We start from the raw sequence: 19,283 nt of genomic DNA, 5'->3' as shown, positions 1-19,283 counted from the left end.
CATTAAAATATAATATATCTGATGATAGTGAAATAATTAAATTAGAAATATAAAAATAATAAGATATCAATGATAAATAAGTTTTTGGTATAACAATAATTAACCCCCAACAAAAAATCACTATCCAAAATTCAACGCCGCACGTCTCCAGTGAAATTGGATCATATTCCGGAGGCGGACATTCATTGACGTGGCACAATATTATTGGTTAAACTCTCTAAAAGCTCGGCGTTCTCCCAAAACTTTTCAATTGCAATTGTCATTCCTTTCTTGCCTTCTCTCATTTCTAAAAGTTCCTTCTCTCTCCATGCCGTTTTCCCGGAGAATTCTTCTGAAGAATTTTCCCGGAAAAAGGCATCTTCATCTTTGACGACCAAAATTATCTGGCATTTGATTATTGTTAGATATAATTTTGTATTATTTACGTGATTTTTTTGATAGATTTAATTGGAAAATTAAGGTGAATAATTTAATTTGATTTGATTGGAGTTGAGATGACAACAAGTCAGGGAGGAGGATCCTCGTCGAGGAGGAGCTCGTTATCATTGACGAGCTCGACATCCAACTTAAAGAAGAAAACAGCCGGTGATAATGGAGGAGGACAACCTGATTCCGGTCCCCGAAAGTCTATGTCGTCGTCTCGTTCCATGTGAGTTTTGTTTCTCCTCTTATGATTTTCCTTGGCTACGACATTCATTTGTCCAATAATTTGATCATCTTTTCTTGTTAAAGTGGTTTCTATAGAGTTGAAATGAAAAAAATACTCATATTTATTTCATTCTATTTCGTTATGTATGATTCAACGATTGAGGCTCGATATCCTGATTCCTAAAGGTCACGGAAAGAAAATGTATGTATGGATGTATGGTATATATACACACTAATTTAGGGAGTTGAATAAGTAGTTCGGTTATCTGGTTGGATTGATCGAGAATATTGAGGAGCTCTTGGTTCAATATGCTCCAGTTATCCTGGCAAAACAATTAAGTGTGTGACAGAATGTTGGTTATATGTGCTTTACTATTGCTTAGTTATTTCACTTATTTCAAATATTGGAAATTTGGAGCTGGAGCTTTGTTCTGGTGTGGGGAATATCTATGACTTCCGTGTCGGTTCTCCAAAGTTAAATGGAAGAGTTTATTCCTAATGCACTTGCATTCTTGAAATTAAGCTTTTGGAAGTGAAATCCATGCATATTGGTCACTATCTTACTGTTACATCAACTCAAAGTAAACTATATTAAGTGCTGGCATAGATCGAGTGAATTGCAGTTGCATATATATGATTTTTGTACGTAGACATCCACGTTAATCTTGCAGGACATGGGCGCAGGGACTTCCATATAAAACTCAAAATATACATGGAAAACTATGTGAATCTGAATGTACCTTATCTACTACATGCTCATGTTCAATATTAAAAAGCGAGTGTGTGTTACGTGGTTGTATACTGCTAAGCATTAAATGCTGCAAGTGATTCATTATGCTGCACAATTTTGCCTGAGGTTTTTGCTTATTCAGTTTATTGGCTATTGTATGTTCTTTCTTTTGGGCTGGTTGAGTTTGTTTCATACACAAATTAGTTCTATCTTTAAAGCATTGCTTAGCCATTAAAATCCATCCACTACTTTATCCTTAACTCTTGACCACAAAGTGACAAATATATTAGGTGACAGCCATAGCTGGAAATGCTTTTGCTACTGAATGTACCGAATGTTAAAATCATGAGTTCAGGTTAGGGGTGGGGTTAACAACCTCTCCAAGTCAAAGTGATCATTGATGTATCATTTCTTCTAGTAATAATATTTGGTTCTCCCACATATTTGTTTCAGGGGATTGACTGGCGAGCGAACAGTTAAGAGACTACGACTGTCGAAAGCCCTAACAGTACCTGATACTACAAGTATTTATGAAGCTTGCCGCAGGATGGCTGCTCGCAGAGTTGATGCTTTATTGCTGACTGACTCAAATGCATTGCTATGTGGTATCTTGACAGATAAGGTTTAACTAAATCTTGCATAATTGTCGTAATCCGACCAAATAAAATCAAGTTATGAGATTTTCCCTTTAACCAAAAAAGAATACCTTAATCTAAATTTTCTTTGCATCCTTCTCATTTCTTCTTTGGGTAATTGAAGGACATAGCGACAAGGGTTATTGCTCGTGAAGTTAATATTCAGGAAACACCAGTTTCAAAGATTATGACGAAAAATCCTGTTTTTGTGCTTTCTGACACACTAGCTGTAGAAGCCTTGCAGAAAATGGTTTTAGGTTGGTATATTTGAATAACACAAATGGTTGATTCTTTTGAGCCTATTCAATATCTCACTGTCAAACTGGCCACAGGAAAATTCAGACATTTGCCAGTTGTGGAAAATGGAGAGGTCATTGCTTTGCTTGATATAGCAAAATGTCTTTATGATGCCATCGCTCGACTTGAAAGGGCAGCTGAGAAAGGAAAGGCCATTGCAGCTGCTGTTGAGGGTGTTGAAAAGCACTGGGGCTCGTCTGTTTCTGGTTAGTCGAGAACTTTGCATTGTTTCTATATTTCATTGATATAGCTGTTTGAATGTCTTGGGATTCATTTTCCATGTTCCCTGTGGTTGAATACATATTTGATCTTCCATTGCATGTGTCATTTATTAACCTCTTTTATTTCTTGATTGTCTCAGGTTCCAATACATTTATTGAAACACTTCAGGAGCGGATGTTCAAGCCTTCACTGTCAACCATCATCTCTGAGAATTCAAAGTAGGTAATATCTTTACTTATTATAATATTTAATCTGTGATTCATTGCTTGTAATCTGTAAGATAAATTTCACGCAATTACTGTACCTGTGGTGTTTCTAGGGTTGTTATAGTTGAACCAAGTGATACTGTTTTAGCCACAGCAAAAAAGATGCTTGAATCTCGAACAAGCTCTGCAATAGTAATGGTTGACAACAAAGCACGAGGAATTTTAACGTAATGTTTCTCTCTTTTTCTCCACATGTCAGCCATTGAATCTGATTTATAATGTAATGCACCCTAATCATCTCTTTAAAGTATCTGCCTCATGGTTACTGCAGTTCAAAAGACATGTTGATGCGAGTCATTGCTCAAGATCTCTCCCCTGAGTCCATTCTCGTTGAGAGGGTAAATCTCTCTCTCTTTAAGATAGCTCTCTCTTTATTGTAGCTCCTAATAAATTACTATCTAATAGTTTTGCAAGTAAATGAGATCTTTTATGTTTTCATTATTTCCTATATTGGAATTTAAGAAAGGAAGTCATTTAATCTCCATTAACTTTTATCTTATCACATATTAATGTTCAGGTAATGACCCCCAGTCCAGAATGTTCTACAACCGATACACCTATTGTTGACGCTTTACATACAATGCATGACGGCAAATTCTTACACCTTCCTGTGGTTGATAAAGGTAAGATTTGATCTTCCCAAATGTTGGTTTCAGATCTGATATCTTCTTTTCCTGATTTCTTTAAAAATTGTAAATTCCAATGTGGTGCAGAGGGAATTGTAGTTGCCGTCCTTGATGTTCTTCATATCACTCATGCAGCTGTAGCCACGGTAAGAAGAATGCACACAAATGTTTAAAATTTGAAGAGATTGATTTTGTAGAACTCACTCGTTATTATGCATATGCATGCTTTTTCCATAAGTTGACAAGCTTCTGAAATTAATGTAGTCCTAGTTATGTTTGCACATAAGGGTGCATATAGAAAACAAAGACATTTTCAGCCCCTTAGAGGAAATAAAGTGCTCTAAGCTCCCTTTGACCAGTTATGAAGGACCAGATGATGTTGAAAGATCATTGGCAAGCCATTATTTCAGAAGTTCATCCATATGTATTTTGTTCTGCATCTACGTTATGATTAAAAGGGACTGATCATGTCAACTTTCAATTGCGGAAAGAGTGTAAACAACAACAGTGAATTCCTTAGTTCTTAATGAACAATTATTGTTCAATTTTATTGATAAATGAGAGGATTCAAACTTCAGAATGGACAGATTTTAGACGAGATTTCTTTTGTCAAAGAAACATAAAATTTTAAAATATGCTTGGGTTTCTAAGTTTGGTGAAGAGGCATATTTGTGCACTTATCATGACAAAAAATAGCCTTAAATGGCTCAACTGAGAATCGTAACTAACAAAACTTTGAACCATATTTCTGGTGCCTGTCATGACAAAATTTGCCCTAAATAGCATGGATCTCCATTTTCTATGATGCTCATCATAAGTAACTGAAAACTTTTAGACTAATTCACTGGTCAAATCACCTTTTTAATGCTGTCTTGTTTATACTCAAGTCAGTAAATTTCCCTGCTTTCCACTTCACCATGATGATGAGCTTCCTTTGCAGCCATTTGCATTTTAAACGTATAAAATCTTGTAAGAAAAATTTCAACTTGGAATCTTGGGGTCACTTTGCTAAAACTGTTAGCTTATGTATTCACAGAATGGTCCACTTCTAACATGCAAAAGGCATCTGTAGATTTTGGGAATAATTTTGGTCAGCATTCACAAAGGAGATCAGATTGACGATGTTGCAATAAATCTTGGACATCATTATGGCCTTTCCTTTCCTTAGTTCTAGTTTTAAGATCCAAAACTTTTTTGTATTGGTGACGTTTCAATCCATCCTTCAATGCTCTGTGTTTCTGTTTATATGCATCAGGGACTTCCAGTCCTTTGAATTTTCACTCTATGGGTGGAACAAATCATCTTTGTACAACATTACGATCTTAGTTTCTATATTTAATCAGCCAAACATTTTTGTTGCCCAAGCCTGTAGAGAATTATTCCTTAACTGTGCCTCATTAACCAGGTGGGACAAAATGCTGGAGCGAATAATGAAGCTGCAAACACTATGATGCAAAGATTTTGGGATTCTGCTATGGCATTGACTCCAGATGATGATGAAGAAACACGGAGGTTCTAGCCTCTTTTTCTATATATTTCTATTAAATCATATTTTTCCTCTTTACTGATCTTTCTCATTTGTCTACGACATTTCAGCGAGGGTTCATTGAAATTAGCTTCTGAAGGTGCAGAAACAGGAAGATCGACTCCTTATCCTTCGGCGAGCCTGCCAAATACTTTTGCCTTCAAGATTCAAGATCGAAAGGGAAGGATGCACAGGTTCAACTGTGGTATGCTTTTGATGAGCCCTTGTTAAAAAATTAAATACACAAGAAACAAATTAAGCTCTTGTTGTATCTGACCTATGCATCATATATGGACCTCCATATATCGTAGTTAATATCTGCCAGATACAAACTAAAGTTTGGATTCTTGTTCCTCTTTCAAGTATCATAAGACTTCTGATGACAGCTCTCATTGAAGCTCCTGAGTCCTTTCAATATTGCAGTGGCATTTCACATGCGATTTTTCCATGTTACTCCGTTTATTCTTTGGTTCTCCACTACTATTGATCCCTCCCTATATAGTGAGGTTAAAGGCAAGGTTATGAACTAATAAGACTGTCTTACTTTTCATATGTGTAGTATTCTTGAGAATCCCCATCATGCATTGTCTATTTAGCAGTAATCCTGTTTGTCACTTTTCATTGTCTGAGAAATATTGAAACTAGGGTTCTCCAGTTATATTATGCTACCAAAACCAACTCTTAATGAAATATGGTATCATCTCAGTTCTCCCTCAAAATGAACAGTTAATAATTTGACTCACATCAATATCATGGTCCTAATATTTCCATAATTTAGATATACGGAGCGTGACAGATCTCATAACTGCAATCATTCAGAGATTGGGGAATGACATTGACCGAAACAACCTTCCTCAGATTTTGGTGAGGATGCATGAACATTTCCCTTGTACATATGAGAGTTTCCTTTCGCCTCTGTTTTTCTGTAATAACCACTTAACTTCAATGTTTATTGTTAATCCCTCTGTTGCAGTACGAAGATGAAGACCATGACAAGGTAATCCTCGCATCAGATAGTGATCTTACAGCGGCAGTTGAACATGCAAAGTTGTCAGGCTGGAAGGTACAATTGTTTCTTCTCCGGTCCTTGGTTCTAAAACAGCACGAGTTAGTATGAATTAGAAGAGACATAACAATTGTTATTAGATGTTGCTTTGATTTTCATCTTCCAAAGAAACTGATGATAGAAATGCAACCTCTACAGGGACTGAGATTGCACCTAGACTATTCAGGAACGCCTGGCCGTAGGAGAGGTTCCAACTCGGAAAGTTTGGATTATGCTCATCCAGAAACTGCATGGGCTTCAGCCTATACCGCTGTAGCAGCTGGTGCTGCATTAGCCGCGAGTTTAGGTGTATTCGCTTTCTTAAGGAGATCCGGTGAATGATCACTCGAAAGTACCGCTACGTTATATACTTACCCTGCACTGGGAGCAGCAGATAGGAACAATAATGGGTCAGTTTGATTTGTATGAATGTTGACTGTGCTATAGAATTTTATCTTCTTTTTTTTGTTGTTGCTTGGAAGCTGACTTTGATGTATAGTGCTGAGAATTGTGTCCTCTATACACCCTTTGTAACTCAACTGACCTCAGCAAATTTTTAGTTCCCGGAGTGTTGACAGAATTCAGAGGCATTGATGTTTATGTAAAGATATTTTACGAAACAAATTTTGTTTGGGCTTGTAATGATAAATTTACATTTATTGTCAGAATCAGTGAATAGGGAAAAATACAGACTTGTGTCCAACTTTTATTTCCTTTTCATAATATATTTTAATGAAAATGGTACTAGTGCAATTATATTGGTTTTAATAGTGAAATGGTATTTGCAATTGAAAAGTAACAAGAGGGTCCAAGTATAACTTGGCTACAATAGAACCAAATTCTCTCTCAGGGTTCCCACCTTCCACTGAGCTAATAAAGAATAGTATTAAGTTCAATATTTGTGTCGGTGCATGAAATCACGTGAGAATACCAAAAGATAGTTGATTTACATCTCAGTATTTTCTTTCATTTTGTCAGTCTTTTTTTAGGCAATTTGCTACCCTTCTTTGACTAATAACTTTCGTTTGAAGAAATTTAATTCCATTACTGGGAAGGGTACTCTGCTTGCTATCATTTCAAGTGGCAGTTTGGATTTTCTAGTTGGTATAAATAAAAATGGTATGTCCTTCACACATGATTGGTACTTTATGACATATGTTAAGAAAACTGACATAGTGACTAGTGATTGAATGTTCCAATTGACAAGCATCAACTCTTCATTTTGGTTGTTGTTAAGAACAAGTTAAGCAACAACACTAAAAGGAAACTTCAAATTTTCCTACACAAATATATCCATCCTTTTTTAAAAAAATTTATTTTTAAAAAATTACAAGGGGAAGAGGACAGTGAAAATGACATACTTTATTAAGAGGAATACCCTCACCAGTTTTACTAGACTATGATAAGTTTTAATGGGAAATATATGTTAAAAATTTATTCGCACTTAATGTTTATATTAAATTATACTAACTTATCATGTTTAAGCCATGAATTAAAGTAAAAATACTGATCATTATGTATTCATTACTGCCAAAGGTTCTCCTTCTTTTCAAGTTTTTTTCCCTGTTTCAAAGCTTGACTACTACCACAGTCACTTCCCTCCGTCTCAATTTGCTTATCTTACTTTTTTTTAATTTTTTTTTTTTTTTTTTTTTAAAACTCTTTAATTCTAAGATTATAAGTGATATGTTTAGTTTAATACTTTACTTGGGAAGTATCACTTTACAGTTTTACATATAATTAACTGCTTTACTATTGACCCAGTAAGACCCACAATGAGATGAGGACAATCTCCATTTAAAGCTGCCACAAACTTACGTCTGCACATTTATTTCATTCATTCATCTGTCTGCCTTACAGCTCTCCACTATACTACTAAATGTCCAGATCCTTCCTCTTTTTACTTCATCCTAACCATATACCCCTCTGCTCTTCGTTTAGCAGCTTATTTACTACCACTGTCCCACTAAAAATATATATACTAGTTCATTTGCTATTGTTTTTTTCTCCATTTTCTTGAGATTCAAGAATGAACCCCTTGAGAAGAAAAGCTCCACCTTTTCACTCTGTTTTCTTGATTTTCCTCACTCTTTCATGGGGTTTTCAGAATACTTGTGGAGACCAAAAACAACCCATTAAAACTGTTGTTGTGTTGGTGTTGGAGAATAGATCTTTTGATCACTTGCTTGGATGGATGAAGAAATCAGTGAATCCAAGAATCAATGGTGTCACTGGCAAAGAGTGCAATCCATTGTCAACTAAAGCTCAAGATACTGAAACAATTTGCTTCACGGATGATGCACAGTATGTGGATCCAGACCCTGGTCACTCTTTTGAAGATGTGGAACAACAGGTGTAAAAGCTTAAATTTTAATTCTCACTCATCCATGTGGCCTGTGGGTTAATTACTCCTATCATCGCTCTAGTTATTATCTCAAAAAATTACTTTATTTTTTAATGGTAATTATTTTTAATAAAGAAAGTGATTATAAAATAATAACTATTACGTCTGTAATATCTAGCAATACTCTTTTGCTTTTTTTGGGTTTTTGATATTATAGCGAATTGAATTGTATAAGTATCTCATCTAAAAGTTCAAACTTATGTCGCACAGGTATTTGGCTCTGGCTCTGGCTCTATTCCATCAATGTCAGGTTTTGTGGAACAAGCACTCACCATGTCTGATAATCTATCAAGAACTGTCATGAGAGGATTTAAGCCCGAAAATGTCCCGATTTACGCGACATTAGTTCGCGAATTCGCAGTATTCGACAGGTGGTTCTGTTCAATTCCAGGTCCAACACAACCAAACAGGCTATTTCTATACTCTGCAACTTCTCATGGTTCCACTAGCCATGTCAAGAAGCAACTAGCTACAGGGTATCCACAAAAAACCATATTTGATTCGCTTCACGAAAACGGATTAGATTTCGGTATTTACTACCAAAACATACCAGCAACTCTGTTTTTCAGAAATCTAAGGATGTTGAAGTACATGTTCAAGTTCCATCAGTATGATTTGCAGTTCAAGAAAGATGCTAAAAATGGAAACTTGCCTAATTTGACAGTGATTGAGCCAAGGTATTTCGGTATAATTGGATATCCAGCAAATGATGATCATCCATCACATGATGTTGCTAATGGGCAGAAATTAGTTAAGGAGATTTATGAGACATTGAGGGCTAGTCCACAGTGGAATGAGACACTTTTTGTTATTACTTATGATGAACATGGTGGATTTTATGATCATGTTAAAACTCCTTATGGTGATGTTGTTCCAAATCCAGATGGGAATACTGGGCCTGCACCTTCTTTCTTTAAGTTTGATAGGCTTGGTGTTCGTGTGCCAACCATTATGGTCTCTCCTTGGATCAAGAAAGGAACTGGTAAGTGCAAAAATTCCATCAATTTTGCTTCAAGTATTTAATGTTCGAAACTTACTGGTTCCATTAATTTGAAGAGGATTCCATTTCTAAGGCTCCAAAAAGGGTATGGTTGAATGGTAATCAGAAATTTTGATTTCAAGCCAGGAAAATGAGATTCACTTAGGCAAAGATTGTTAAAATCCTTCATTATGAGGGGTTTGATTTCTCTCATGACTATTCAACTAATAGTTATTATCTCAGTATTTGGTGTTCAAAATTTACTGGTCTGATTCATCCGAAAAGGACTCCATTTCTAAGGCTCCAAAAAGGTTATATGGTACTGTTCCTTCATCCTTAATCAGTCGTGAAAATGAGAGTGAGAGTGTTAAAACCCTTCATTATGAGGGGTTAATTTCTCTCATAGTCACCTTAATTTCAATTTCTTCAACAATGAAAGTAACTTTTTGAGATAATATACAACAATTAGTTTAAGTGATCATCTATTAGTTAAGTGGTCATATGAGAAATCAACTCCCATAATGAACTTTCTAGGGCATGAATTTGACTTAGTCGCATGCTTAAAGCGAAAGAAGTATTGAATTTGTTTATAGACTAGTCAGGTTTTAGAGCTTCCTAGCGAAGATGACTCTAATTCTAAAGCCCCTACCCAACCAACAACAACAATCCAGTGGAATTTCACAAGTGGGGTTTGGAAAGGGTAGGATGCCTCATGGAGATAGAGAGATTGTTTTCGAAAGACCATCGGCTCGAAAGTCACAGTTTCAAGTACGAGAGAGAAAGAACAACATATATAGCATAAAGAAAGACCCCTACCCAACTGAATGGTATAATGAAACGACAAAAGTTCCTTCCCTCATAACTAGAGTCTTGAATTTGAGCGGTGAAAATGAAATACACTTCAACAAGAAGTGTTTAATTAAACCTCGTAATGAGTTTTATACGGGGACGAATTTGACTAATTAGTCGGACCAATGAATTCTGGAGTAAGATTGATCCAAACTTGTACATGCTCCTTTCATATGGATAAAGTAAAATATCTTTCAATACAGCAAAGATGTCCAGATCTATCTGTACTAGTACTTCTATATTATTATTTTTTATCTAAGATAGTCACGGGATCAACCTTTCTTTTGTGTTTTTTTCTGTGTACTATTCTAGTGTTTAATTAACTAATGTCACATTTTATTTTATTTTTTATGCAGTAATAACTAAGCCCAAGGGACCTGCAGCAAATTCAGAATTCGAACACTCATCAATTCCAGCAACAATAAAGAAAATATTTAATCTTACATCCAATTTTCTAACTCATAGAGATGCTTGGGCTGGCACATTTGAACATGTTGTAGGTCAATTGTCATCTCCAAGAACTGATTGCCCTGGTAACTACTCTCAACCTTATAATTTATATTTATTGTTAACATAACTATATAATGATAATAATATGTTGCACATAGACACAAAAATATTTCTTGATTAAATGATAAGAATATATTTATATTAAAATATATATAATGTGGAAGTGACAAGATTTAACCATAGAATACTAACAAATTCGATCTTGTCACGAGGGTTGAATTTGTTCATTTTATTAATGCTTCCTCGCTGGCTATTTTATTTTTCATTTATAAAGTTTGAGAATTAAACTTTTATAGATAAAATGTGTGTTCTTGATCTCTTTATATAGTAAGTATGTAAAACTAAGTTGCCCTCAAATATGAAGTACGTACTAACATGACAAGCTTAATATAAAATACACGGGATTAAATGATGTGATGGTCAACAGTTTGTGAAATTTGTGAAAATTAATAGGAAGAAGGATCAAAAGTACTGCAGATTTTAAATAATTGAAGGTTGAATATGCTTAGTGAGATATTATAATTATTAAAATCAATATTTGTGATATTTCAGGGACTAAAAAAGCGCAAATTGCCCTAAATTTATATATTAATAGTGTAAAAGAATATATCATCAAATCACCTTAAAGATAATTATAGATAATCATCCATGTAAAGTCGTGAAATTTGTAATCTAGAAAATAAGACAGGTTTACCTGCTATGTCCGTAAAATATACAGACAAACAAGGCTTAACCTATTTACACTAAAAATTCAAAATAATAAAAAAAATACGCTTTGTAGCTTAACTGAAATCTGCCTTATTTTCTAGATTACTATTTCTACTTTTATAGACAATTATCTGTAATTATCTTTTTGCGCTAATCAATTTTTTATTAAGTATTTGCAGAGGTTCTACCTGATGCATCTAGCATTAGGTCTGAAGCAGATGAAACTCGGGCATTGTCCGAGTTTCAGAGTGAAGTAGTGCAGTTAGCAGCTGTGTTGAATGGGGACCATTTCTTGAGCAGTTTCCCACATGAAATGGGGAAGAAAATGAATGTTAAAGAAGCACATAGTTATGTAGGAGGTGCAGTTTCAAGATTTATTAGTGCAAGTAAAGAAGCTATTAAGTTGGGAGCAGATGAGTCTACTATTGTAGACATGAGATCTTCTCTCACTACTAGAACCTTTGTACACCACTAGTTTATTTTTATTTACTACTACTATATGATATGAATAAGCCCTTTAATTGTATATTGCTTTTTGTGGATTTAGATGAAACGAAAGAGTAAAAATGCTCTATTTGAATATATATACACTAATTATTTTTTTAAAGGAGATGTATATTTTTTTCTTTTTTCTTTTATTGTTTTATCGACAACGTAACTCTAGATGCCTACATGATTGAGTGGTTGAAAAGTGGGTCTCTCATGTGGAAGATTGATTGAATTCATATGCGACTACATACAATATTATGTAAGCCTAATTTACTTGGAAAATTCAGATTGAAATGGACTCTATAATGATAATATAGCTAGATTAATGTAATGACCTTGAGAGTTATTTTTTTAAAATTTGTGTGAAATTACCATTTTATCCTTATCATTAGTTCCCCCGAGTATTATTTGATTGGTTTGTTTAGTTGAAAGTGTCAAAATCTTAATGGTTTGTAAATTGTGCAAATTCTTGAGTTTTATAGAGTTAAGAGGTGAAAAAGTGATTTTCGGGACCAACCAGAGCTACGGGTATCGGAATGGATTTCCGTCAATTCCAGCAGCTCTAAAATGTGGAAATTGGTCTAGAAGAGTTTATGAATTAGTTTTTGAGTTATAACAAAGATTTTAAGTCTTGAGTTGGGAATTTAAGGAATTTTAGGCCAAAATTTGATTTTGGTCAACTTTTGGAGTTTCGATACTCGAAATGGAATTTCGACGACTCCGATGGATTCGGGGGATGGTTTTTGGTCTAGAAGAAGTGTTGGCTGAATTTTTAGAGGTCCCGAGCCCATTTTGATATTTTGAAGGCCTAAGTTGGTTTAGTTGCGAGTTTTTGAGTTTCGGGTCAAGGAGACCTCGAATTCATATTTTTATGATTCCATCAGCTCCGTAATGTCCAAATTAGGCTAGTAGCATTGTCGGCATGACTATCGAGACAATCGATACGAGTTTAGGGTCATTTGGCGCTTTTGACTTTGAAAGTTAGCCTATGATTGACTTTGGTCAACTTTCTTGGAAAATGCACTCGGATGAAAATTCTGATAGCGCGGTTAGTTTCGGAATGTCGAGTTTGGTCTAGAACGACCCTTCGTTTGCTTCCCGAAGTTTCCAGTCTAATCCCGAGGCCGATTGTGGAATTTGCCTTAAAATGATACCTTGATGTGAGATTCACTTTTTATTGAAATGATCTCGTATGATAATTTTGAATGCGCCATTGAGTCCGGATTATCAAATTTAGTGGGGTAGCATATCTGGTTTATTTTTATCGGGTTCCGAACGAATTCCGAGGGTCCGTTCGGAGACTTTAAATAATGCAAAACCAGAAAAATCTGGTGCAAAAGTGCAGATTTTGCACCAGATTTTTCAGACTTTTCTCTCAACTTTGAACCCTCATTTCTTGAGCATTTCAAGTCCAAATCTAGTGATTCAAGAGTCTATCTTCAAGAAATTTTCGTGAGGAATCCATTGGTGAGCTCGGAATCTTGATTAGAAGCTTCGTTTTAGGTAAGATTTAATGTTTTAGATGCTGCCTCGACCATTTTTTGATTCAGATTTTTGTAAACTTTGGAAGATGATTTCTTGGTCATCTTAAATCCGAATTCAGTGATTCAAAGCTCTAAATTGTGTAGTTTTTCCATAGGAATACACTGGTGTAATCATAAAGTGATGGAGAAGATTTTTTTAGGTAAGATTCGCGTTATAGCAGCTGCCCTTTTTATTTTCGGATTAGATTTTTGATGAACTTTGAGATTTGATATCTTGAGCATTTTGGGTCCGTTTTCAGTGATTCTTGAGGCTAAATTGCTGAGTTTTTCGCAAGGATCGTTGTGGTGTGATTAGTTTTAGCTGTAGAGGCTTCATTTCCGATAAATCGCTGTTCAAAGTTGCTGTCTTTTGCCATTTTCGTAATGAAATTGTGGTGATTTTTAGAAAATTGTATTTTCATGATTTGGAACTCGATTCTTGCTCGATTTTAATGAGATTTTCAGCCACGAATCCTACTTGATGTGTAGAACATAATTTTCAAATAAAATTCCAGATTTGACCCTTTTCAAAAATAAATATTTGTTTGGACAATTTTACCCCCGATTTCGAAACCTATCAATATGGGTGTCATTGGACTCCTTGTGATGTGTATGTTTCATTGTTGATAGTGGATTGTCAATCCGGGTGCTGAATTCGAGAGTTGCTTGTCCGATGGAGGTATTCGGGTACGGTTTCGGCAATTGAGGTAGGTTTGGTTATTCTTCTTTGAGACTGAAATGGGGCAATTAGTCATTCATATGTTATACACTTTGGGATGGGGTTGTAGTATGAGTTGAGAATGTTATACATATTGTGATGCCCGTATGGGGGCTTATTTATTAATATGTTGCAGTGTGGGGTCTATTTGTATTACATAGCCGTGTGGGGGCCTTATTGGTTATCTTATTTGCTTTGAGAGCATGTGATTCTTGATTTGCCTAAGAGAGAGACTTTAGTATATTATTTGACTTGTGATGCCCGCCTGAGGGGTTGAGTTGGGGATGTTGAACATGCTTGAGTATTGAAATATTATTGAGAAAGGGGTGAATATTTAAATTGAAGTATTTTCTTCCCATTATTATTTATTGAGGGTGAATATCATGTGTAGGTTAAGTTTTGAGAACTTTGAACCTTGTATCAAATATGAGTTGAATATTACTTTCATACCGTATTTGTTTTGATGCATTCATCCTCATTCATCATATCACGAAATATGGGAAGTTGAGAAATATGGAAATTCTTTTTGAGAAAGAAAATGAAACACCTTTAAACCTTTGTATCTTGAGTCCCTGACCGAGGCAGTTTTCCGGCAGGGTAGTAGATGCATTGTGATCTCTTGACCACGAGGAGGTGGCAAGGATGATGAGATATTATGATTGAGGTATATGGTCTGCGAGACCCCCATGGGTCCTGCTTGGTAGCACAGCTCGGTAGGTGTATACGACAGGCTGTGCGATAGTCTTGATTCCACCGTACCACCACATCATTGCATCATCATATTGCATTGCATTGCATTGATATCTGTGCTGCTTGAATTATCTGATTAATTGTGATTATGAGCTGTTATTATGGGTTTACTTTACTCGCGCCAATATATATATAAACTGGCGGCACCGAAGTCGAAGTGGAACTTTTTTGTATGCAGGTGGAAGCGTTCCTTAGTTTATTTTATAGGTTTGATTAATTTCTTATACTCAGTCAGCTAAAACCTACTGAGTACATGTGAATTGTACTCACCCCTACTTCTGTGTCCCTTTTTGATGCAGATACTAGTCGGGGTACCTCATGTGGCAGTTAATATTCTAGCGGATTGTGTATTCTCAGATTAGTGGTGAGGTCACAGAATTAGGATCGTCACTAGTCTGTCTTTATTTTTCAGTTTTTTGTATTATTCAGAGACTTATGTTATATCTTCAGATTCGAACCTTGTATTAGATGCTCTTTATACTTATGACACCAGGTTTTGGGATATTTTCTTCATTGTTTTTCTTTTCACTTAAATCATGACATGATTTTCCCTTTAGGAGTCTCGTATGAGTTTTATTTTTAGGCTTACACATCAGATTGGGTTTTGGGATGTGTGCCATCATGACTTCGATTTTTGGGTCGTGACAATTAAATAAAAGGAAAGTCTCTATAAAATTATTGACATTTTTGCTAATTATTATTTGAAACTGGGACAACTACCTTGGTTCAATAACCTTCGTGATATTCACAAAAACAAAAACAAAAAAAGAGAGAGAGAGAATGGAGAAATCAGATAGAATATTTTATAATTTTTTTTCTTCAAAATGAAGCAACTTAAGGTACCTTTCTTTTAATTAAAAAATTGTTATACAAAAATTGGTGGCGGTTCAGACGAAAGGTCGGATATACTTGTTCAGATCAGGTCTACTTTTGGTCATTCTTCTCTCTGAAAAATAGAATAGCCCTTTTCTCAGCCTATTCTAATTTCACTATTCAATTAGTCAAGGTTTTTGAAAGAAAGTCTAACAGACGTTAATAGATCGACTTTCATGCTAGTTCTTGCTCCAACATGAAAGTTCCATTTCAGGGAAGGACGACTCGGCCTCCAAACCGTACGTGGGACGAGTTTTTAACTCATACAGCTCGGGCCGAAGACTCCACGAGAATTCTGATTTATTGTCAAAAAGGCGAAGAAATAAATTTATTGATTCCTTCAAAGACCATATCTAAGTTCTGTCAAGTAATCGGTTTCAAAAGTTGAGTAAGGGACGCGGAGAGGGCGACTGAAAATGAGGCTCGACCTACAGGGAGAGGGAGGCTCTCAAAAAGGCTCAAAAGTCGAATCCGAATCTAGGGGGGTTGAAATAGACAAGATTCAGCTCAAATCCAAAGAAATAGAATCTGATATTATCTCATTTCTTCCTTTCAGTTGTTGCCAGCGCTTTCCCAGGCCAAGCCGGAATTTTTTATTAGAAAGGGCAGGCAAAGTCCGAAGGCTGCTATCCCAATAGGAAGGGCGGCCACCATTTTATTTTCCTCCGCTTAACCCAATTTTTTCATCCAATTTTGTCCTCTAACTTTTTTATTTTTCTTCCTTTGCAGTGGCTATAAATAGTCATTGTTGTTATGCAATTTAATACACACAAATACAATAATTCTCTCAACTTTCTTTTTCTGTCTCTTTTTCTTATTAATTTGTTAAGTTAATTTATTTTATAATTCGTTATCAGCACAAGTCTCCATCACTTTGAGCTATTTTAAACAGGTAACAAAAGGGTAAGAATTTTATTTTCTTAAAATGTATAATATCTCTAAACTTGAATTTGTTGCTCTTGATATATCTGAAAAATGCTACTCATCATGGGCATTCGATGCCGAAATGCACCTAGAATCGATAGGTCTAGCAGACACCATCAAAGATGAAAATAAGGCACCTAGAATCGATAGGTCTGGCAGACACCATCAAAGATGACAATAAGGCATCTAGTCAATACCTGTCGGTCATTAAAACGTCTGGTTCAGCTATATCAGACATTTTTAAAGAGAGCAGAAAATAATCCAGAGACAAACTTTATCTCTGAAGACAATATTGAGCCTATGCATCTAGATGTAATTGTATTAAATAATATGTTATATTTTTCTAATTCATATAATAAATAAAATTTGTATAATGAGCCATATTTTAATTATAATGTTTACTTTATTTCTTTTTGAAGAAAAATATGGTATGCCTCAAATTTTGTTTGGATCAATAATCAATCACGAGGATTTATGTGTAATTGATAGAGGAACGATTCATGTCATTTTTAAAGACGAGAAATATTTTTCCTACTTGCTTAGAAGAAAAGCAAATGCTACTACAATTTCTCATAAATAAAAAATGATTGAAGTCTCTGAAAGAGCTACTTTATTTTTACCTAAGGGGACAAAGATTGTTATAGAAGATGCAGTGCTCTCTTCCAAATCTCCAAGAAACTTGTTAAGTTTTAAAGATATCCACAGAAATGGATATCATGTTGAGACACTAAATAAAATGCATATCGAATACTTTGGTATAACCAAGAGTATCTCAGGTCAGAAATATATTTTGAAAGAATTACCAACTTTTTCGTCTGACCTATATTATGCAAAAATTAGTGCAATTGAAGCACATTTAATCGTAAATCAAAAGTTTACTGATCTAAATACATTTGTGTTATGACATGATCGAATAGGTTATCATAGATTAATAATGATGAGACAAATTCTTGAAAATTCAATTTGACATCCGCTAAAGAACCTGAAGATTCTTACGAATGATGAATTTTCATTTGCCGCTTGTTATTAAGGCAAAATAATTGCCAGATCATCAACCCTAAAGGTTGGCATCGAATCTCCTGGCTTTTTAAAGCGTGTACATGGGGATATATATGGACCTATTCATCCACCTAGTGGATTGTTTAGATACTTTATAGTCCTAATAGATAAATCATCAAGATAGTCTCATGTGTGCCTCTTATCATCTCGCAACTTGGGGTTTACAAAGTTATTAGCACAAATAATAAGATTAAGGGCGTAATTCCTAAATTATCCAATTAAAGTTATTCGCCTTAATAATGTTGTAGAATTTACATCCCAAATTTTTGATAATTATTACTTATCAATTTGGATAAAAATTGGTCTTGCAGAGTCATTTATTAAGCGCCTACAATTAATAGCAAGACCTCTACTTATGAAAATAAAATTGCCGATTACTGTTTGGGGCCATGCTATCTTACATGCAACAACACTTGTGCGTCTCAGATGGACAAATTATAATAAATACTCTCCGTCACAATTAGTATTTGGTCATGAGCCAAATATCGCCCATCTACGAATTTTTAGTTGTGCGGTATACGTGCCTGTAGCACCACCACAACGTACAAAGATGGGCCCTCAACGAATGTTGGGCATATATGTTGGGTTTGACTCACCTTTCATAATTCGCTACCTTGAACCGTTGACAAGAGATTTATTTACTATTCGATTTGCAGATTGTTGGTTTGATGAAATAATTTTTCCGTAATTAGGGGGAGAGAAAACAGAACCCAAAAGAGAAAGAGAAATTGTGTGAAAAGTTTCATCATTATCTCATTTTGATCCAAATACCCGCACATGTGAGCAGGAGGTCTAGAAGATCATCCACTTACAGAAAATAGCAAATCAAATGCCAGATGCATTTACTGATTTGAAACGGATAACTAAGACACATATCCCTGAATGTGCCTATCCAGATTGATGTCCAAAAGGACCATCTACTAGTATCATAGCTTCTAAATCCCAAACACTTCTGAAGTGTGGTATAACATTGGGTTCAAAGGATAAAAATCCTACAAAAGAGAAGTGTGAGAAATAATAAAAATGATACTACAAAAGAACCTCCTGAAGAAGGTCAAGATTTGAGTAATCCTGATATTCCTGAAGAAATCAGTGAACCCGAAACTCAAGTGAATGAAGAACTTTTAATAATTATTATCGATAATGAGATAAAGTTAGATCGATCGAAAATTACAATGGATAATGTTTTTGTATATAATGTTACACTTAACCTCATGCAAGACAGTGAAAGTCTTTAGCCTAAATCCGTTGAAGAATGTCGACGTAGATGTAATTTATCAGAATGGCAAAAGATAATTCAATCAGAATTAGACTCACTTGTTAAATGTGAGAGTTTTGGACCTGCAGTCCAAACCCCTGAATGTGTAAAATCAGTTGGACATAAATGGATTTTTGTGCTAAAACGAAATGAGAGAAATGAAATTTTAAGATACAAGGCATGCCTTATTGCACAAGGATTATCTCAAAGACCGGAGTCAACTATGAAGAAACACATTTACCTGT

At 35.1% G+C, this 19,283-nt stretch overlaps 2 protein-coding genes across 3 annotated transcripts; both read left to right on the top strand.

Annotated features, from left to right (window-relative positions):
* Positions 1-160: 160 nt before the first annotated feature.
* LOC129895494 (CBS domain-containing protein CBSCBSPB1-like) lies at positions 161-6,547 on the top strand. The gene is made up of 14 exons (XM_055971218.1): positions 161-649; positions 1,832-2,000; positions 2,138-2,270; positions 2,346-2,516; positions 2,672-2,750; positions 2,852-2,965; positions 3,070-3,136; positions 3,316-3,421; positions 3,512-3,570; positions 4,830-4,936; positions 5,021-5,154; positions 5,728-5,813; positions 5,923-6,012; positions 6,154-6,547. Exons 1-14 carry the CDS (start codon positions 495-497, stop codon positions 6,334-6,336), a joined length of 1,653 nt encoding a protein of 550 aa, XP_055827193.1. The 5' UTR covers positions 161-494; the 3' UTR covers positions 6,337-6,547.
* Positions 6,548-7,816: 1,269 nt separating this feature from the next.
* Positions 7,817-11,970, top strand: LOC129895808 (non-specific phospholipase C6). Of its 2 annotated transcripts, none has more exons than XM_055971579.1 (4): positions 7,817-8,347; positions 8,609-9,380; positions 10,583-10,759; positions 11,615-11,970. In XM_055971579.1, the coding sequence occupies exons 1-4, from the start codon at positions 8,024-8,026 to the stop codon at positions 11,917-11,919; spliced, it is 1,578 nt and encodes a 525-aa protein (XP_055827554.1). In that variant the 5' UTR covers positions 7,817-8,023; the 3' UTR covers positions 11,920-11,970. The 2 variants fall into 2 exon arrangements, with proteins under 2 accessions (XP_055827554.1, XP_055827555.1); XM_055971580.1 differs by having other exon boundaries at positions 7,819-8,347; positions 11,624-11,970.
* Positions 11,971-19,283: the final 7,313 nt, after the last annotated feature.

This window comes from Solanum dulcamara, chromosome 7, assembly GCF_947179165.1.
Source record: "Solanum dulcamara chromosome 7, daSolDulc1.2, whole genome shotgun sequence".
Classification (NCBI taxonomy): domain Eukaryota; kingdom Viridiplantae; phylum Streptophyta; class Magnoliopsida; order Solanales; family Solanaceae; genus Solanum; species Solanum dulcamara.
This window is presented reverse-complemented; position numbering and strand designations above follow the sequence as displayed.